Source organism: Quercus suber, unplaced genomic scaffold (genome assembly GCF_002906115.3).
Source record: "Quercus suber isolate HL8 unplaced genomic scaffold, Cork oak 2.0 scaffold_27, whole genome shotgun sequence".
Taxonomy (NCBI): Eukaryota; Viridiplantae; Streptophyta; class Magnoliopsida; order Fagales; family Fagaceae; genus Quercus; species Quercus suber.
This window is the reverse complement of record NW_027069492.1, coordinates 2,201,116-2,222,697: the sequence shown is the minus strand read 5'-3', so window position 1 is coordinate 2,222,697 and position 21,582 is coordinate 2,201,116. Positions and strand designations below refer to the sequence as shown.

Here is a 21,582-nt window from a genome sequence, read left to right as displayed (position 1 = left end):
GCTTGTGTTTACACTATTCCGCACTTAGTATTAAGTTAGTATAAAATCAACCAAGCTGTAATTTTAATTTAGGGGTCTAAACAGCTCTTGTATTTTTCAACACATTTTCGAGTTTTCAATGGGGACAGGTGGTGATTTTGGGACTAACACCTGATGAAGGAACCTAGGACCTCGGGTAGAGGAGAAAGGTGTACCAAGAAAGGAAGGTGGCTAGGAGCCTTTTCGACTACACTATCAGCAGGAAGGGATCGCCCCATTTTGAGAAAAGAAACAAGTCATGAGAGATCAACATCAAAGCCTCGGAGCCTCGGAGCTTTAAGATTTCCTTTTTAAGGCCTTGGGGAAAGAATAAGAAACCTTAACCTTGGAGAAGCATTTGAACTTACTTAGAAGGGATCTCTTATAAATGGAAGTTAGCAAGTAAGCTTTAGGCTATTAAAACATAGAAAAGTGAAATAAAAGGAAAAAAGGGTAAAGGACTAACCACCAAAGTTTTCAGACATAACATTGGTTTTGGTATCTAGAACACAAAAGGGAGGGATTCAACAAAATGGGGCAAAGCACTATAAAAGGGGAAAAGCACTATAATATAATGAAGGGGCAAAGCATTATAATATAAGGAACATTCAAACAGCACTATAAAAGGGGCAAAGCACCAGCCAAGAAGGGCATTCAACAAAAGGCACTCAGCATACTAGAAAAAGGCACCACAGAGAGAGAGAGAGAGAGAGAGAGAGAGAGAGAGAGAGAGAGAGAGAGAGCTGTGAGTTTAAAATAGAGTGATGAATGAGGCATTGTGAGGGATCTTAAAGTAAATACTTAAGGATACACTTGGATTCAAAGGGATTCAAACCTCACAAGTCTTGGAAGCTTAAAGAGAGCTATTTAAGTCTGTGAGTTTTGAACTTTATTGAGTTTTGTGATATATCCAGCAAAGTAGGACCCAATGTACTCAAATACTTAATATAATGAAGCATAATCTCACTCTATTTTAAGGATCTTTGACATCTTTTTACTTGCACTCTTTTAGTTCATTTGATATTCCTTAACTATTCACTCAACCAATATATATATATGTTTATGTATATTTATGTTGTGGAGTTCACGTCTTGTGCATAGATTGGCTTGTAAACAGCCCAAGAAAGCTGCGGTGAGTCAAACCCAGTCCAACCAAACCCAGTCCAACCAATCATCAAACACCATCCTTGGAGGTTCAGGATCCCTCATTGCCATTGGGCCTAGGCACTGTTCAAAACAGGAACCCACATTTCTTAAAAAATGAATGACTAATTGTCCCACAATTCTTAAAAGAGTATGTTGTGTGTAGTACAACTTACCGCACCATTCCTTAGAAGTTACTATAGCTTGTGAGTTGAGTTGAGTTGTGGTGTGTGTCTTTGCATTAGAATCCCTTTTCCTCTCCTTTGTATGTGTACTTGTTTCTTAAAAAAAAAAAAAAAAAATCCACAAATCTTATTCATTGTCACATTAGTTTATAAACATTTTTTAGTAAAATTTGTTGTAAATTAACTACTAAATTTAACATTTTCTTTTAAATAAAATTAGATTGTAGGGAATTTTTAATTTTGTTTTTTTGAAATTTTTTTTCTAAAGTATGGATTTTTTTTCCTTTTGATAAGTTGATGGTTTAATAGGCTAGTGGAAATTTAAACCTTGAATGTTTTGGACTATTAGGATGTGTCAATTAATTATGATATAACACTCATGGTTAATTAAGGGATTATTAATCATGTGATAATTTTGGATGGCTATTTTTTTTATTTAATGGAGGGATTGCTAATTTTATTATAACTTGTGAAGTGACATATTATGATTAACATGATATCACTTTTATTGAAACTATTATTGATATTATTTTTATTGTATATTAGTCACAATCGGCCATATTATGAAAGCATTACAATTTTTTTTTTTTCTTGATAAATACTATTGTAAAATTTGTTTGTTTTTTTGTAAAATTAAATATTTTGTTGTGATATTGTATCTGTCGGCTGTTGCGGGTAAATTAGCCACTCGCTCTTGCCTGCTAGTACTATGGATGCTGTGGTGTCGAGTGTGTATATATATAGTACAGGGTTCAAATTTTCAGTCCAAACAACGAGATTTCTGCAAATCTGCAATGGCAAATCTTATTCTTCCCTCCCTTGCAAGGAGACTGCAACGAACACCTCCGCATCTGTTTCTACTCTCCCACATTATTCCGTCACTCTCTTCCTCACCTTCTCCTTCTTCACAACTCCCATCCCATTTTCTCTTTCACGCATTACATCAAACAAGTCTCATACCCACTCTTCAGACCCACCATTTCTCAACCTTCCAACCCTTCTCAGCTCATAACCTCGACGACCCATTTGATTTCAATCACCCCAGATTCCGAACCTATGATCCTCACGACCGGTTTCTTCTTCGATTCCTCGAATTGCTTAGAGAAGTCCCCCACTATCCCTCAAAAGCAGAGGCCATGACCTCTCTTGACGACTCGGGCATTGAAGTGAATTCAGAAATGATCTATTCGGCAGTTTGGGAACTGAGGGAAGAGTGGAGGCTGGCACTTTTGGCTTTCAGATGGAGTGAGCAATGGGGCTGCGCTGATGAAAAATCTAGTAATCTGATGATTTGGGTTTTGGGGAATCATAGAAAGTTTAATACGGCTTGGTGTTTGATTCGGGACATGCACCAATCCAAAGTGGATACTCGAAGGGCAATGCTTATTATGATTGATAGGTGAAGGTTTTCTGCCTTTTTTTTCTTTCAACGTTTGCCTGTATTGTTCACCACAAGTTAACAGTATAAGTAGTTATAGAACTGACAAGTTTGAGATACTCACTGTAATTTTAACTCATAAAATGAAAGTTTCAACCTTAAAAAAATTATTATTATTATGATTGTCTAAATTTTCTCTGGGTGCACTCACACAAGGTTGTTTGAGCTTTTGAGGTTCTAAGAATGTGACAGTAATTTTTCTTATTCATTTTTTTATAAATTAATTTGACTTTATGGTTCCAATCATTCTTGATTTATTTCTTTTAAGCTGAATTTCCTGTTCAATTCTTGAATAGTTCGAAGAATTCAAGGTCATTTCTGATGGTTAATACGTACATCTCCTTCCCCTCTGCCCCAGGCCCTATGAAGATGCAATTACTTGAAGTCGTTCTTGCCTTCTCAATTCTTTTCAATAAATTTAACTTGAATCACACCATATTTTGAATTGTTTCTGCTTCCACTTGATTAGACGGTAGCTGAATTCATATATAGGTTGGGTTTTTGGTAGGTTCTTAGAAGTTGAGACAACATGGGTATGGAATCTTTGTGTTTTGGTTTCTCTAGCATATCATACCATAGACAGAATGGCTTGGAACTGGATTATGTTTATCAAAATCCTGTTTTAGTCTTATGTAAGTTTCTTACGTATATAAGGAAAAAAAAAGGTTTGTCTTATGTAAGTGGAGAAGAAATCAATATAGACTTACATTGCCAGAGACAAAATTATAAGAGAGAGAGAGAGAGAGAGAGAGAGAGAGAGAGAGAGAGAGAGATTTTTCATGTGATATCAAATACTTATCAAAGTTCTTTTGAATTGATTTTTTTTTCTCTCTCCTTTTAAGAGTTAAATCTTTAAAAAAAAAAAATTATTGAACTTTCTGAAGCTTTCTCTTTAATCTTTGAGTAAGAATGAGCAACAATTACATTATTTACAAGAGTACTACTTAAATAATTTTGATTTTTATGTATTTTTACTGGTTACATATTGTGCTTTCTCTACCTTACTCAAAATCTTAATTCAATTTGTTGTTCTTTCTTTGCTCCATTGGGGCAATAATCAGATATGCATCTGCAAATGATCCATGCAAGGCTATTGGGACATTCCACATTATGGAGAAGTTCAGATTGAGCCCTGATCAGCAAGCATTCCACACCGTCCTTAATGCTCTCTGTAAATATGGAAACGTTGAAGAGGCTGAAGAATTTATGTTTTTAAATAAGAAGTTATTTCCCCTGGAGACTGAGGGCTTTAACATTATTCTTAATGGATGGTGTAATATATCTCTAGATATATTTGAAGCAAAGAGAGTTTGGAGAGAAATGTCGAAATGCTGTATTACACCAGATGCAACTTCATATACCAACATGATTTCATGCTTTGCAAAGGTTGGGAATCTCTTTGACTCTCTTAGACTTTATGAGGAAATGAAGAAACGGAGTTGGGTTCCAGGCCTTAAGGTGTACAATTCTTTAATATATGTACTAACTTGTCAGAATTGCTTGGAACAAGCTCTAAAAATCCTGGCCAAAATGAAAGGATTAGGTTTGCAACCAGATTCTGCCACTTACAACTCAATGATACATCCATTGTGTGAAGCGAAAATGTTTGAGGAGGCAAGAAATATATTGACTGTTATGATGGAGGAGAATCTTGGCCCAACCATGGAGACCTACCATTCATTTCTTGAGGGTGCAGGCTTTGAGGGAACTTTGGAAATCCTTAACCGAATGAGGAAAGCTGGTTTAGGTCCTACTGGGGACTCCTTACTTATAATTCTAAGTAGGTTCTTCAAATTAGGGCAACCTGAGAATGCATTGAAGATTTGGGTGGAAATGAAGCAGTACGAAGTAGAGCTCAGTCACACACATCAATCAGTTTTGGTTCAAGGGCTAGCAACATGTGGGTGGTTGACCAAGGCCAGGGAATTCTATGCTGATATGAGATCAAAAGGATTTGCTGAAGATCCAAAGCTTAAGAAGCTCTTGAAGGAACCAGCACGAGACAGCATGCATAAAGGCAAACAGCAGGTCCAACGGCTTAATAGAGAGGGGTGGTTGAATCATGGAAAAGGTACTAGAGTGAGATGGAAAATTCATCGAAACAAATCAAGAAGGAAGAAGAAAGAAATTAAAAAATCTAACTTGGAACTTTGACTGGTCATGAAAGTCATGGAAAATTGACTATGCCAGTTCTCAAGATGATGAACTACTGCTGGTTGTACATACTGAAAGAGTGACAGAAGCTGCTTCAATAGGTTTGCTCTGAGGAACCTCATAGCTTTAGGCCCTTTGGTTCTCACTTCTCAATTACTTATACAAATAGAATCGATTTGGCACGTCACGAGAGAAGCAGCTTTGCCATTTCCACTCGGTGAGAACATTTTCTTTCCTAGTTTTCAAATAACTGGGAGTTATGCTTTCAAATTGTTGCCATATGCTCCTGGTACACTTTTATTTATTTTTTTAATTATTGTGGTTCATGGTGCCCCATTGGCAAGGGACTGCAACTTTTAGTTGGTTCAATAACATTTAGCAATTGGTTCATGATACACCCTTGCCTCACCACATGTTTGGAATGGCATGCTTTCTATGTTTAAAATCTGGTTTTATAGCACAAAATGATTTAGAACTCTTGAAAGTTCCTAAAAAATTTTGTTAACCAAAATCTTCAACCCACTTATGGTGAAAACGTCCTGAAATTGTCCTTGTTCTTTTGTAATTTTTGAAATATTTGCAAATGTCAATTGATTGAGGACCATGCCTTATGAAGGAAAGGCCACTAGTTTGAATATTTCATTCCCTCTCCCATTGCACCCACAACTCACTCATGAAATAAATAAATAAATAAAAAATAAGGAAAAAAAAAAAAAGAAAAAAAAAAAAGAGAAAGAAAACAAGTGTAACAAATCTTGTATATCCATGATTTTGTGGCATTTTGTCATTTTCCATAATTCCTAACAACAAATACATGTGTCCTTCCACACAGCATAGAGGATTCATGGTTTTGTTTTTGGAAAGATGGTTTTGTTTTTGGAAAGAAATGGGATGACTAATAACTCCCCCAATGGGCTGACAGGCTCATTTGTTATCTATAAGCTTTATCCTTAAAGGTGTCATGGTTTTGCCATACGCCTCTCCCTATGTTTCTCTTCACTGGAAAGCAATTTTATGTTTTTTTTTTGTTTTTTTAATCTCTTCCAGTAAAATTGAGTGTTAAAATACATCCTTGCAAGAGTTAATAGTTAATACTTAATACAACCGGGATTTGTCAAATGCATCAAATTATTATGTAAGGAGTAGGAGAAAGTATATGTATATGATGCTCCAGGAACACCAACTCAGCATCCATTTGACATTTCAAAGCCCAATAGGGAAAGCCCTCACGAGCTGGGTTCATGCCCCACTCGTTATCAATGATACTGAATGGTGATACCCTTCTAGGCATTGGCGCGCTTGCAAGAAAAAGCAATGCCTTGTAGACATTAGCAAAAGAATTGGCCTTGCAGACATTACTAGCATGCTTGCAAGAAAAGGCAATGCCTTTTTTATGGAGCTCTGACCAATTGTACACGAAAAAATTGGTCCCACATATATGGATAAATAATAAAAAGACCAAGCGAGTTCCATTTGTGGGTCTCCACATATGACAACATTGAATTGCTTTAATTCAAATCTATACCCTACTCAGCAAAAATAATTCAAATCCACCATGCTTTTGTTGATAGAAACCCATGTGATAGTATATGCAAAAGGACCACTTAATTTAAAATTCCTTCAACCTCTCCCTGCGCATATTTATTCTGCCAGGTGTCAGCTTGTCACCTGCTGGTGGTAGTGCCACTATTACCCCTGTCTAGTCTAGTCTAGTCACAAAAAGTATCCAACTCTCTCTCTCTCACTCAAAAATCTCATCTCATCAATCAAGAGAGGAGTGGGACATGACCATGTCCAGTTCAGCCCACCTGCTCATCTTCTTCATCTTCCTCATCTCCACCGCTTCAACAATCCTTGCTACCGACCACATTGTTGGTGCCAACCGCGGCTGGAACCCCGGCATCAACTACACCCTTTGGGCCAACAACCACACCTTCTATGTTGGAGACCTTATCTGTATGTAATCCTTCTCTCTCTCTCTCTCTCTCTCTCTCTCTCTCTCTGTATGTTTTACATGCTGGATCTGTTTAAACGTTCAAATCGGCAGATTATGCTCAAAGATTCTATTTCAAATAAGCAGATATTGGGTTAAAACATTCACAACCCCCACTTTCTGTTTTTGTGACCACTTTTTTTTTCCCCCTAGGGCCAAAGTTCATATTTGTTTAAGAAAGGAAAACCAATAAACCTATGTTTAAACTGTTGGGAAATGAGTAGAGAACACATATCAAAGTAACATAACATAACTTGCCTTTTTGGGGGTTTTTATTTAATTTATTTTGAGGAATGAATTTCAAACATATGCATATTTACTTTTCTCCGCTATGCTTATATATTTATCTAATATAATAATGTAATAATGACTATGTTTCTTTCCTAGTATTAATGTTGAGTTTGTCACAACAGCATTTAGGTACCAAAAGAATCAGTACAATGTGTTTGAAGTAAACCAAAGTGGGTATGACAACTGCACCACCGAAGGGGCATTTGGGAACTGGAGCAGCGGCAAAGATTTCATACCCCTGAACGATGCCAAGAGATATTACTTCATTTGTGGCAATGGTCAATGCTATAACGGAATGAAGGTCTCTGTTGTAGTCCATCCTCTGCCCATTGAGCCCACTCCTCATATCTCACTGCCACTGAGCTCTCACTCTGCTGCCCCAATGCCAGTGGTTTTGCACAGGGGTTGGGGTTTCCGCCTTCTGTCTCTGCTGCTGTTTTTTTGCTTTGATTTGGTTTGGATCTGATTGGATGTAGTGCTATTTTTTTTCCTGGTCTTTTCTAAGATTGAACGTGGTCTAGACTTCAGCTAAAGCTTCTAAGGGAAATGTATTATTTGTTGGAAAATTCTATTGGGCCTCTAAAATTTGTGGAGTGGTCACTACTTTTTGTTTTGTTTCCTTTTTAATTATTAATTAATGATATTTATTATGTTGTTAAAATTCATTACTCACATTTATTGATAATTTTATGAAGTAATTTTAACAATTTTCTAGACTTAGCAAAATTTCTCCAAAATTGGATCCAGGCTTGTTAACCTGCCCAAATCCAAAGGAAAAGTATGGTTGTCGTTCGGGATTTTTTGGACTTAAAAAACGAGTCGTTCAAATCCTATGAAAGTTTGGGTCAGTTTTCTATTTTCTTTTTTTTTTCTTCTCACTTTTTAGATCAACTCAGTTCTCTAAACTTCTATTTTTATAATTTTGTTTATAGAACGGTCATAATTATAAAATTTTAGTTTTTTGTTGGCTATACTAAATTATAGTAAAATTTTAAATTGTAGTTGAAAATATTGACGAAATTACTTACCAACTTGAGGTGCAATTCTCAATTATTAATATTTTCATTGATGGATCTAAAATTAGCATTGAGTGGATTGAGATACAATTTATATTAATTAATTAATTAATTTTCTTTACCTATATTGTTAGTTTCTATTCTTAAACATTATATAATTAGTAATTTTTGTAGGTAATCTAACTTTACTTATATTTTACATGCAAAGGCACATGTGATGAGGTTGATAACATGATATGGACCAGTTAGTTTTTTTTTTTTTTTTTTTTTATCTCTCTCTCTCTCTCTCTCTCTCTCTCTCTGTATGTTTTACATGCTGGATCTGTTTAAACGTTCAAATCGGCAGATTATGCTCAAAGATTCTATTTCAAATAAGCAGATATTGGGTTAAAACATTCACAACCCCCACTTTCTGTTTTTGTGACCACTTTTTTTTTCCCCCTAGGGCCAAAGTTCATATTTGTTTAAGAAAGGAAAACCAATAAACCTATGTTTAAACTGTTGGGAAATGAGTAGAGAACACATATCAAAGTAACATAACATAACTTGCCTTTTTGGGGGTTTTTATTTAATTTATTTTGAGGAATGAATTTCAAACATATGCATATTTACTTTTCTCCGCTATGCTTATATATTTATCTAATATAATAATGTAATAATGACTATGTTTCTTTCCTAGTATTAATGTTGAGTTTGTCACAACAGCATTTAGGTACCAAAAGAATCAGTACAATGTGTTTGAAGTAAACCAAAGTGGGTATGACAACTGCACCACCGAAGGGGCATTTGGGAACTGGAGCAGCGGCAAAGATTTCATACCCCTGAACGATGCCAAGAGATATTACTTCATTTGTGGCAATGGTCAATGCTATAACGGAATGAAGGTCTCTGTTGTAGTCCATCCTCTGCCCATTGAGCCCACTCCTCATATCTCACTGCCACTGAGCTCTCACTCTGCTGCCCCAATGCCAGTGGTTTTGCACAGGGGTTGGGGTTTCCGCCTTCTGTCTCTGCTGCTGTTTTTTTGCTTTGATTTGGTTTGGATCTGATTGGATGTAGTGCTATTTTTTTTCCTGGTCTTTTCTAAGATTGAACGTGGTCTAGACTTCAGCTAAAGCTTCTAAGGGAAATGTATTATTTGTTGGAAAATTCTATTGGGCCTCTAAAATTTGTGGAGTGGTCACTACTTTTTGTTTTGTTTCCTTTTTAATTATTAATTAATGATATTTATTATGTTGTTAAAATTCATTACTCACATTTATTGATAATTTTATGAAGTAATTTTAACAATTTTCTAGACTTAGCAAAATTTCTCCAAAATTGGATCCAGGCTTGTTAACCTGCCCAAATCCAAAGGAAAAGTATGGTTGTCGTTCGGGATTTTTTGGACTTAAAAAACGAGTCGTTCAAATCCTATGAAAGTTTGGGTCAGTTTTCTATTTTCTTTTTTTTTTCTTCTCACTTTTTAGATCAACTCAGTTCTCTAAACTTCTATTTTTATAATTTTGTTTATAGAACGGTCATAATTATAAAATTTTAGTTTTTTGTTGGCTATACTAAATTATAGTAAAATTTTAAATTGTAGTTGAAAATATTGACGAAATTACTTACCAACTTGAGGTGCAATTCTCAATTATTAATATTTTCATTGATGGATCTAAAATTAGCATTGAGTGGATTGAGATACAATTTATATTAATTAATTAATTAATTTTCTTTACCTATATTGTTAGTTTCTATTCTTAAACATTATATAATTAGTAATTTTTGTAGGTAATCTAACTTTACTTATATTTTACATGCAAAGGCACATGTGATGAGGTTGATAACATGATATGGACCAGTTAGTTTTTTTTTTTTTTTTTTGGTGAGGATAAAATTAATAAACAACTTAGAACACTAGCATTAGTTGTGCTAAAAAAATATTATTATAACAAAAAATTACTTTATCTATTTTAACATATTACTTTTTTTCTATACGACTTTTTAGCATATCATTTAGCAGTACACTTTACATCTCATCTTTTATTTTAAAATTTAACACATTAAAATAACTTTTAGAACTCCTACAGTATTTAAAAAAAAAAAATACAAATCCAACACCACCCTTGTAACCCACCACCACCACCACTCCCTATAACCCACCACAACCACAAACCCACCAAAACCAATCACCACACAAAATCAACCTAACCAACATCGACCACTATGACTATTGGGTTAAAATAGATTGATCCTAGTTAATCAATTCAATTACCTAAGCTGATTAATTAAGTCAAATTACATGCAAATCATGGATGCACCAACAAATCATCAAATAAACTAAATGCAATTGAAATTAAATTGACATGATGATTTGTTGACAAATGGGGAAAACCTCTCGCAAGGTATCACTGGGTGAATTTAAGGTCACCACTCCTAAGAATTTACTAATCAATAATCAAGCGGTTATAAGTATGAGGAATCTTACCACTACCCTAACATATCCCAATATACCAACCTACAGTTGAACCTTCGCTTCAATACCTAATTGAACTTGATCTTGTTGCAGACTTTTTCTGTTGTTGCACAAATCTATAATCTATAACTAACTCCTTTGCTTAGATCTTAGTACGTGACTAACTCCAGCAGTTTGATTCATTGTTATTAGTTGCAAAGTTCTTCACTTCATAAAAAATGAAAACCAGGAAGTACTTGGTTACAAAACCCTAAGGCATGGAAACGTAGTAGCTTCTCACAGAGTGTATGAGTTCTAGGTCTTTGTTTCCATGTATGATGACTTTCAAAATAAGCTTTATATATGAGTAGGGTTGTAAGAAGAGAAACCCTAATCATTCAAGACATTATGGGCTGAATTTCAGATTTGAGATTTCTAAAATCGTAGATCTCGATAGATCGAGCTTGTGTCAAGCTTCTCCATTAATCTTCAATAGCAACATCTGTCAAGCTTGTGTTGAGATTTAATGAAACGGTCTTTCTTCATTTGTTTCTTGGATCAACCTTTATGTCTTTATTGATATCATTTGTTATGTTTGAACAACACACTCCTTGATACATTAAGCACAACTTAAATCTACCCAATTATAAGTAAAATGCGTTTTGTCAAACGATTAGCCAATTACATAGAAATATGACCTTAACAATCTCACTTTTTGGCAATCCGTGACAAAACCACAGGCATAATTATGAGAGAAGTATAAAACAACAATCTCCATAACTATTACACAAAAAGTACATAAGTCTAACTAATACAATGAACTCTTGAAAAACATTGTAAGAAGAGAGATCACGGCAAGAAAGACTTGCAATCTATCTTAGTTGAAACACTCAAACAAGATCCATCAAGGCATCAAGTGTGAAATATAGACAAGTTATATAAGCAAAGAAACATGTGCATAAATAGAGAAAAGAAACAACACATGTGTGATAAAGGTGAGAAACATACACCATCATATATATCAAAAGAATACAATGCATGCAAAGTGGTCATAAGACCAAGGTACATGGACTAAGAACTGTACATCAAAAACCTCACTACATATCTAAAAAGTACTCTCCCCCTATCACTAGTCTAGCTCTCTTCCTAACAACAAGACTATTCTCTCATAACCAAAACTATTCTCCCTTTTTGTCACAAGTGACAAAGGGTGAATCACTGAGAAAAAGTCATCTCATTATCATGTGTAGAGCTAGAAGCATCATCACTATCATCATCTCCACTATTAAAGGATTGCAAAAGGATCAAGCAGGGGAGAAAGAGTAAAACCACCAAGACAGGATTGTCGCCGAGATATGACAAATCCTAGTGTTCATTTGACACATCTCATCAGAACAATGGTCAAGACAACTACCAAAATCAGTACACATGAGCTGAATCTAATCCACGATGGCAACGACAAATGCCTCTATTTCGGAAGAAGAAGATGGAGCAGATGTAGAAGAGGCTCGAGAGGCATAGGTAGCATCTTCGGCAGCTCGAATATTAGCCTCCTTCTGCTGAGTGGGAGTAGGCTCATCTTGAGGCCACCTGGCCTTAGAAGCCAACTAAGCAGCACTCCTTCGCATAGATTCTTGACTCATAGCACCCATGATTGAGAAGAGTGGGGTAGAAGGAATAGGAACGTACATACGTGTGAGAATGCGTGTGATAGCTGAAGGAAAAATAGGCTTATCACATGTAGTAGTGTCTTAGTAGATATTTATCATAGATACTATCATGTGTGAAGGAAAGTCTATAGAGAGACCTTCTAAGAGAGGGAAAAGAAAATGAGCACGAGGCTCAATGATAGTGTTATAGTGAGACCATGGAGTAAGAATAAAGGTCATCACCATATTAAGGATCCTCAAACCCTTAGCAAATTCATGTGTAGTGAAGTTAAGAAGATCACCCCACACCATGGTTTTCTTAGAATTGTGAGGCCAACTTGTCTTGAGAGATGGAACGGAGACGAGGATGACTAGGATAGTCTGGATGAGCTACCCCAGGGACATGTATTACCTCAAAAATAAGCTCTCACTAGAGAATAAAGGTATTGATAGCGTGTATGTTGGAGTAGAACTTTTGTATAAACACATTGGGACACCTAGAGGGTTTTTCGCAGAGAGATTCCTAACCCCAAGACCTAGACGCATTGGAAGGGGTGTGTCTGGAAAATTAGATAGAATGACTAGGCATTCCGAATGAATCATCTGGTCACAAAAGTTCTCTTCAAAATCCTTTTGGGATTTCAAATTATGAAACCTATCTCTAGAAGGAAGAGAAGAAGAAGATGAAGAACCATAATGAGATATTGATTGCTTCGAAGGAATGGATTTATTGTGTGCCATAACTGGAAACTAAGGGAAAGAGCAAATAAAAGACACAACAAGAAACGATGCTCAAGAAAAAGAAAAAGAAGAAGAAAAAAAAAAAAAAAAACAATGCATGGTAATGCATGAGCATGTAATGTGCAAAAATAAAAGCATCATGGGCCAAACCCAATCCAAACTACAGCACTCAGAATTTATAAATAGTCACACAATCCTAGAATGCATGAACATGTGAATAACAAGGGTTTGGATCTGGAAAGAAGAGAGAGATCGAAATATTTGAGTGAGAAATGTGTTGGGAAATTTAGACCCCAGTTGATAGAATTAACAAGTTTTAAACCCAAGTTGTTAATTAGATTTATTATGAATAAAACTTGTTAAAACAAACAAACATCAATATCATGTCAAAATCATGTAGCGGAAAAATAAATAAGACAAGATATTATGACCCAGAAAAACCAATGAAACAAACTAGTTTCACAGTAAAAAACCCGGGGGGAAACCTTCCTGAAAAGCAATCCACTATAGTAAAGAGAAGTTTCAGATCTAGTACAAAATCTTTGTCCCTAGACTCTACAATCCCCTTAGATGAACTTACAGCAGAAACCTTCTAACGCTTCAGAACCTCTGAACTCTTCAATATATGAACGCCACCCTTTTTAATGCACAGATCCCAGTACATGACTAACTCCTTTGCATGAATCCCAGTACGTGACTCACTCACCAACTCGAGGAAGAAGAATGTTGGTTGCAAAGTTCTTCACTTCATCAAAAATGAAGATCAAGAAGCACTTGGTTACAAAATCCTAAGGTACAAAGACGCAGTAGCTTCTTTCAGAGAGAATAAGGCATTGGTCACCTTTTACATATTTTTTTTTGTATTCTCTTATGTGACGGCCTCTAAAATAAGCCTTATATAGGTCTAGGGTTGTGAGAAAAGAAACCTTACACAAATACAAAAGATTGGCCCAAAAATCAGATCTGAAAGTTCTGATTTTTGTAACCTCGATAGATAGCAGGTGTCGAGCAGGTGTCGAACTTTAAACTTTGACAGATATAGCTATTGAGGAGGTGTTGAGCAGATGTCGAGGGGACAAAAGCTTTCTCGATTGATCCACCAACTATCGAGAAGGTATCGAGATTGCAATAATAATCAATTGAAGAGCTCGATAGATAGCCTAGCTATCGAAAGGTGTCGAGATATCTGTCCGTAGGTGTCGAGCTATCTGTCCAGCTTTAATGAACAGCTTTTGTTCACTTGTTTCTTGGTCCAATTTTCATGGCTTTAATATTAGACTTGAACAACATGTTTCTTAAAGTATTAAACACATCTTAGATCTATCCAATTACAAGTAAAGTGCGTTTTGTCAAAGGATTAGCCAACTACATAGAAGAATTACATATGTTCTTAACAAGTGAAACACATATGTCCTAACAAAATAAACTGGTCGAACCTCAAGTATATATAGATCCAGGCATATCGATAGATCGAGGAGGTATCGAGAGGTGTCAAGAACAAAATTTTGATAGATTGAAAGGTATCGATGAGGTGTCGATGGCAAAAATCTTTGATGTATCGAGCTTCTATAGAGTAAATAGAGAGTTTAGAAATATGACTCGATGGATCGGGCTATGTATCGAGAGATATCGAGGAAAACCCAGAAAACTTCGATAGAAGAAGCAAGTGTCAGGAAGGTATCAAGCTTTTATCAAGCTAGTATCAAGCAAACAAAAACATGGCTTTTCAAGAAGGAAAAGCACATAAGATGAATGCAAACAAGATAGATACTGTACGTGCAACTTAGGTTTGTAAAACTTGTGTGGAAAGTGTGTGAGCTATCTAATAATACATTTCGATGAAAAAGCTTGAAAACAGTAAAAATGGAAGCTTTGACACCATGATGTCGAGAGAAAAAGAAAGTAATGCAAGGAAAGATAAGATGACATTGGAATGTATGTGGAAAAACCTTTGAAAGGGAGAAAAAACCATGGGTGAGCGAGGATGAAGCTTTGTATTATGCAACAATGGAGGTTTCCCTCATAAAGTGGTAATATTCTCACTAAAAGATAGACCTTTTCCCTATCTTACTTCCTCACAAACTTTCTCCTCTTTTCTCTATCTTTTTTCTTTTGTTTCTTAACCTAATAGTCCAGCTACATGTTCCTCTTATAGTCCGAGGAATTTTGTTAGGTACAAGATGGATGTCACATTATGATTCCCTCATTTGAACCCTAATACAGCTACTATACTGTGTAGTGGTTGGAAGAGAGAGAAAAGGCACCCTGAGGTCAGTATATCGACGTGAAATGTGACCCTGCCACTATGTGGGGAGCAAACCTTGGACAAGGAAAGGGACATCAAGAGGTTTGAGAGCAATGCACATGTCCCCAACAATGGTCTAGCATATGCACAACCAACGGGGGGAAGGATTTCATACCTCTGACCAAAGGGGTTACTATCTCCCTTTTGTTAGTACTGGGTGTCCATGTCAGGTGCAAATCCCTCTTTCTCCAAGGTGATCACAACGTTGGCACGGACCAAAGACCCCTTAGAGCATTCACATTGGGAATGGCATATGCCATATGTAGGGAAATTTTAGCATAAAAGCCCAAAACCCCTACACATCCGGACTTGTAAAAGCTAACTATTGCAAAAAAATTTGCAATTGTGCTACAGTCCAATTTTATATGTAGAATTGCACTATAGCTCAATTGTAAAAAAAAAAAAAAAAAAATAATACTAATATTTTATTCACTTTCACTGTTTACTTTATCAATTTCTCTCTCTCTCTCTCTCTCTCTCTCAGGAGACATCCTTTTTTTTTTTTTATTTATTTATTTTTTTTAATTTATGTTTTTTGTTTCACATTATGCTACATTGATTAGTGATTTATATTTATGAGGTTATTCATGATATATGTCTTTTATTTTATGTTATGCTATGTATAATCAAGAATTTACTTTGTTTTACTTGTATTTTCCACACATGCGTTTATGTGTTTGTTAAGTGTTATAGGAATATACAGGTTGATTCAATTGTCTTGCTATCTACACTTGCAACTGATAGATAGTAGTTAGCGTGATTGTTCATGGTTGGGCTATTTTTGTAACTTTGAGCATTTTTATTTTATTATGTGTCTTGTCACGGCTTGCCAAAGGGGGAGTTTGTTAGGTTCTAAGACTTTAGGGACTAATGTATTAGAACTTTAATTTGTATTATGTTGGCAAATCATGATCAAAACTTAGAGTCTAGAATTAGGCAGCTCAAAGTGTATTTATTTGTAAAGTTGGAATCGAGTGTATTGCTGGATTTATTATGTAAATTTGTAAGGCTTGATCAATTGAAAATTAGACTCGATCAGTCGAAGCTCGTGCAGATTGTTTTTCTGTAGAATTTTCCAACTCAGCCTAAGCTTGTATGATGTATAGGGTTTTATGTTTTGCCTTAAGTATAAAAGGAAAAACCCTAGCACGTTTTAGTTGTTGTTTATGCTGTGTGTATGAATCTCTTGTGAGATCTAAAGGTGTTTGCCTTCATACATACTTAGGGTTTCCAATCTCAAGATTGATGTCAAGGGCTTAGTGATTGCTTCAATTGTTGCATAAAGAGCTTAAAGAAAAACACAAGAAGGAGTACTTATGGTTGCTGTGAATCCAAGAAAGAAATAGTCTGTGGACTCGAAGCAGTCACGTGATCATGTTAGTAAGTTTCCTACTCGAGGTAGCAATAAGATGTTAGTGATCTAAGTCGCTATTGTGTAAACTTCATAATGGATTTGTTTTACCTTGAGGATAGCTAGGTTAAATCCTCCCCAGGTTTTTTACCTGTTTGGTTTTTTTAGGTTATCAAATCGTTGTGTTATTTATTTTCTGCACTGTTAAATGATATGCTTTACTTATGTTAACCTAAATTTGAATAATTTACCTAAGTTAATCACTTGGCTAAATAACTAGGTTAATCTGTGTGTGTTTAAGGGGTCTAAAAACGTATAGAATATAACCAAAAATTAAACCCACAATAATGATACTACTACCTGCGTGCTTGCAATAGAGGAAGTTTATACTTTAGCTTTGCCACTAATGTTTTACAGATTTGCAAAAAAGAAATTTCGATGAATCTGAGTACAAAGGGTAGATTTACTGAGGAGAAATGGCGAATTTTCAAAGGAGAGAATAAAAAAAAAAAGTTAAAAGAGAAGAAGGAAAAGTGAACTAGAAGGTATTGTAGGTGGGGATACTGGGTTCGTGGGAGTATTAATGGGATATGAATTTTCTATTGTGGTACCATGTTTTTGCATGCTTCCTTGATAGAATACCATTTGTTTTTAACTTTATCTTAGGACTCCTCCTCTCCTACAAAAAATAAGATAAAGTTAAAAACAAAGTAAGAGTAGTAAATATAATACTTGGCATTCTATGTGTATTTTGTTTTGAAAATTATAAAACAATTTGTAGTTCTTCTTATCTTAGTTATTATGTATATTATGTCAAATTTATATCTACCAAAAAAATTATTTCAAATAAAAAATATTTTCTTTAATGACATTTTTATTCTTTAACATACACCATTATTATAAGTGATTTTCCACCTTATTAGAGATTTTTAAAACTAAACATTTATTTAACTTTTTAGGATAATCTGTGTTAAAAATTAACTTATAGTATACAAATTATAATATATTGATGAAAATTTTGTCTTTTTTGGATGAATTCATAATTTATATGATAATTTAATATACAAATTTACTACCAATGTTTTTTTTCAAATTTGTTTTTTGATCTTATGTCCACAATCCAATCCTACCATCCACGATCCTACGTAGGATCTAGATTTTGACAACCTTGGTTGTAACTATGTTTGTAGGGTCCCAATGTCCTCAAACCCAATTTCTAACGTCCAACTACACCTTCTAATCCCACTGCTGCTTGATCTCTTCCCCACTGTCAACAACATGTGGTAGAAATGGGTCAGATCGGTTTTTTTTTTTTTTTTTTTTAATTTATTTATTTTTTAATTATTGGGTTCCTTGTGGGAGTAAGTGAAAGATTGTGAACCCAATAATTTTTTTGGTTTTGAAACTATGAGAAAGATTGTATATTTGATTTCATTGCATTTTAGGTTTTGTGTTTGTTCCGAATGTATTTTGTTGTACTTTCTAGCCATTGAGATAAAGGATGGGAGAAAAAAATTATTTTTTATTCAACGAGGTATTTTTTTTAAGAGGAAAAAATGAATTGAAGTTGCTATACTGCTTTCTTCTTCCAGAGAGCCACTGTAGCAAATCTAAAAAAAAAAAAAAAAATGGAGATAGAGAGACTGTTGGAGTGTTTTTTTTTTTTTGTGTGTGTGTTTGCTCTCCAAATAAGGCTTTAGAGTGCCTATTAGAGATACTCTTAATTGGCGAATGCTATTTTTTCACCATATGCAAAATAAGGGCATATTGTGACGAAAAGCATTGTCACCGTAGTCTACTTTTGTTGTAACAGACAATGACTATTTTGATACAATACCAAAATATTAAGAACTAAATTGACACATTATCTATATCTTCCATTCAAAAGGACTAAATTAACACATTTGAAATGTCAAGGATCAAATTGACATTTAGCCTAAAGGTTAAGGACCAAACATAAATTAAAATTTAATAAGCACAAAATTTATTTGGGAGGGCTTGCTCGATCGATGAGGTCCAATATGATTTTCATTTGTTTGCTCCAACTTTATCTTTAATAGCATCACAAGCCCCTTGTGCCTTATCCTTCATCTGCTGGCCAGCCTGCAATATATAGAACTCCATATGTAAGCAATTAACAATGATGTGGGGCAGTATTGCTTGAGATCAAAGTATTTTGTTATGTTTATATGTAATTTTCTAACTTAGTAAAAACTTTGTTGAACCTCTTGGCATGATTCCTTGGTAGATTGAGCAGCATTGCTTGCCTTGTCCACCAAGTTGCCCGCCTTTTCCTAAACCAAAAAAGAACAACACATTGTACATTTAAAATGTCAACGTGCATAAGTTTCATGCATGAAACATCCATCCATGCCTATGTAAATCATTTTAGATGCAGTTTACCTAAGAAGAACCGTATCATAGGCATATCTTGGACATATTGGCACTTAAAATAAAAAATTAGGATACGCATACAGGAGTATCCCAGAGATATCCGCTACTAGATACAAATATATGAGCTAAACTGGAGTATCCGTGCTTACTACAGGTATGCTACCATGCTAATAGATGTAAATAGGATGGATAGAAACTCACTTCAGCTTGGTCCTTGGCCTGGCCAACTTGGTAACTTGCATTCTGGGATTTGTCCATCTTCAGTTTCTGCTTGGAACACAAACACTAACAATGTAATTCAGGCTCTAAAATTCAACTTGGGTGATTCTACAAACAAACGTGAGGCAAAATTTATAGTATTTTCAAACCAATCCACTAATTGACATGTTTATGTTTTCTCAAATATGCTCATAACATGTGTCATCATATGATTGAAGTTTGGCATTTTTATTTGGCCTTAGGACCAAGTTCTTCTTTTGATGATGTGCACACTAACTATTCAATTCAAAGTTGGTTACGATTTTAGAGGGATATATATGAACTTGGCCTTGACAATACTTGCAATGAATTTGCTACTCTAGAGTCTAGACTATCCTAGTGATAAAGTTCACTTGTGGTAATTAAACTTTGTCCATTATTGAGAAATATATATAAACTTCGCATTTTTTAGTCATATGATGTGATAAAAATAAATAATAATAAAAAGACAAACTAAAAAATTCATAAGCACACACGCTATGCATATTCTTGCTCTATCAAGTAGTAAGCAAAAAATACTCATTATCAATCACACATTTGCAAAAAATATTTCATGTCCAGATTTTATGTACAGATCTTAGTTTGCTCCATAGGTACGTAAAGGACCCCATCATCAACTAACATCACATGAAAGATTAATAGTAACCTTAAAACTTTTAAGTAATTAAATGTTACCTCCACTTTCAGTGCCAGATTATCCTTTTAAACTGGGCCAAAATAGAGTCTTCCAGATTTGATAGATCCAGTCTTAGGCGGGATGGGCTCAGGCCCAATCCATGGGCTTGATTGATTTGCACCCTTTAATAACTACGTTGTATTAATTTAAATTTTAATGCAGGTAAAACCCAAATTGATTAAAAGTCTTATAATAAGATGTGAATTATTTCCTATAGCCACAAACTTTTCTACAACAATTTTACAAAACTTCTAATGTAGTAAATTTTTATTGGTTTGCATTTGTGCTCAACACCTACACCACTTTTTTACTTACTAATCGCCACTTACCATAATAGCAATTTGTTAAAAAAAAATTGTAATTCTTGCATTCTCTTCCTTTTAAAAGTTATAAAAAAAAAATAATTTATAAATCTAAAATTTAAAACAAAATATACCATCCCAAAAAAATTAGCCCAAAAACAATAAATACCAATAGTAAAGCTAAAAACAATTAAGCACAATTAACCAATTTTACCAAAAACAAACAACCCGGCCCTTTAAAAAATTTTAAACAAAATAATTTTGTCCTTACCAGAAATGAAATGCACATATAAAAAACACAAACAAATAGAAAACCCTTTAGTAGTTAAGTACTTATAATGACGCAATTTGAGTTCCTAGCCCAAAGGATGAATGAACTTAGGCCCAAAAAGCCCAATACAATGAATTTGTAGAGTGAGTTGGAAAACTGGGCTTTAATGAATCAAACAACAAGTAAAATGGATTCAGATAACAAGAAAATGAAGATAGATTGGTTTAACCTAAAGAAAATTGTCCTCAACACAATCCGAGGAGATCAGTTCTTATATATTTCTCTCAAATTTGATTACAAGTTCAACTCTTGATTGCTACAATATTTTTTTCTTAATTTCTCGACCCCCTTCCTTTAGGGTCTTCTTTCTATTTTATACTATCCTTCTCCTTCATCTCTACTCTCCACTTGTAGACTAGATTGCTGGTCTTGTTCCTTATCCCATTAGCACCTTCTTGAAGTCCTTGGGGAGTAGCTGTAAGGCTGAAAGATACTGTTCAGGTATCACTTCTTCATTAATGTGGTCAAAAAGTTTGCTGCAGAGCATTTAATGCAGTGGTAGCAGCTTTCCCTTTAGATATTTCATGGCCTCCCTCTATCCTGTTCCTTCTTGATACTTATCCTCATTGGTGGAATTGTCCAGAACATTGCTCTTGATGTCAGACTATACCTTCTGACCTTGGCTTTACTCAGCTAAGGAAGCATTCCTCCTTGGACTGCCTTCTTGGATGATTATGATTAGACTTCACCTCTTTACTTACCAACACGGATTCTTAGGAAGATGTTTACCTGTCCTCGAACTATTTAATGTCTTCAGATTGGGGTCCTAGCCCAGCATATACATAGATATGTATTCCTGGGCCTATCACCCCTATAAAAGCCCCTTGAAATTCTTCTTTTGGGCTCCTTGAGAAGAAACGAGGATTTCGATGTCACTATAGTTACTCTGTCCCCATCATA

At 34.9% G+C, this 21,582-nt stretch overlaps 3 protein-coding genes across 3 annotated transcripts; 2 read left to right on the top strand and 1 right to left on the bottom strand.

Annotated features, from left to right (window-relative positions):
- The first annotated feature begins 1,975 nt into the window (after positions 1-1,975).
- Positions 1,976-5,333, top strand: LOC112029355 (pentatricopeptide repeat-containing protein At1g80880, mitochondrial). The gene is made up of 2 exons (XM_024062042.2): positions 1,976-2,745; positions 3,846-5,333. The coding sequence occupies exons 1-2, from the start codon at positions 2,060-2,062 to the stop codon at positions 4,936-4,938; spliced, it is 1,779 nt and encodes a 592-aa protein (XP_023917810.1). The 5' UTR covers positions 1,976-2,059; the 3' UTR covers positions 4,939-5,333.
- Positions 5,334-6,599: 1,266 nt separating this feature from the next.
- On the top strand, positions 6,600-7,835 carry LOC112029349 (early nodulin-like protein 16). Its single transcript, XM_024062040.2, has 2 exons — positions 6,600-6,894; positions 7,345-7,835. The coding sequence occupies exons 1-2, from the start codon at positions 6,723-6,725 to the stop codon at positions 7,686-7,688; spliced, it is 516 nt and encodes a 171-aa protein (XP_023917808.1). The 5' UTR covers positions 6,600-6,722; the 3' UTR covers positions 7,689-7,835.
- A 10,742-nt stretch (positions 7,836-18,577) lies between these two features.
- Positions 18,578-19,477, bottom strand: LOC112013328 (stress-induced protein KIN2). The gene is made up of 3 exons (XM_024045758.2): positions 19,317-19,477; positions 18,947-19,015; positions 18,578-18,824 (listed from the first exon to the last, which is right to left on the bottom strand). The coding sequence occupies exons 1-3, from the start codon at positions 19,371-19,373 to the stop codon at positions 18,750-18,752; spliced, it is 201 nt and encodes a 66-aa protein (XP_023901526.2). The 5' UTR covers positions 19,374-19,477; the 3' UTR covers positions 18,578-18,749.
- Positions 19,478-21,582: the final 2,105 nt, after the last annotated feature.

Bases quoted from the DNA above. Each gene is read 5' to 3' on its own strand.
- LOC112029355 (XM_024062042.2), top strand. From the start codon at position 2,060: ATGCTGTGGTGTCGAGTGTGTATATATATAGTACAGGGTTCAAATTTT. The intron at 2,746-3,845 runs GTGAAGGTTTTC...GGCAATAATCAG, and splicing joins ATGCTTATTATGATTGATAG to ATATGCATCTGCAAATGATC.
- LOC112029349 (XM_024062040.2), top strand. From the start codon at position 6,723: ATGACCATGTCCAGTTCAGCCCACCTGCTCATCTTCTTCATCTTCCTC. The intron at 6,895-7,344 runs GTATGTAATCCT...TTGTCACAACAG, and splicing joins CTATGTTGGAGACCTTATCT to CATTTAGGTACCAAAAGAAT.
- LOC112013328 (XM_024045758.2), bottom strand. From the start codon at position 19,373: ATGGACAAATCCCAGAATGCAAGTTACCAAGTTGGCCAGGCCAAGGAC. The intron at 19,016-19,316 runs GTGAGTTTCTAT...TTTTTGGTTTAG, and splicing joins AGGCCAAGGACCAAGCTGAA to GAAAAGGCGGGCAACTTGGT. The intron at 18,825-18,946 runs GTTCAACAAAGT...TATATATTGCAG, and splicing joins CCAAGGAATCATGCCAAGAG to GCTGGCCAGCAGATGAAGGA.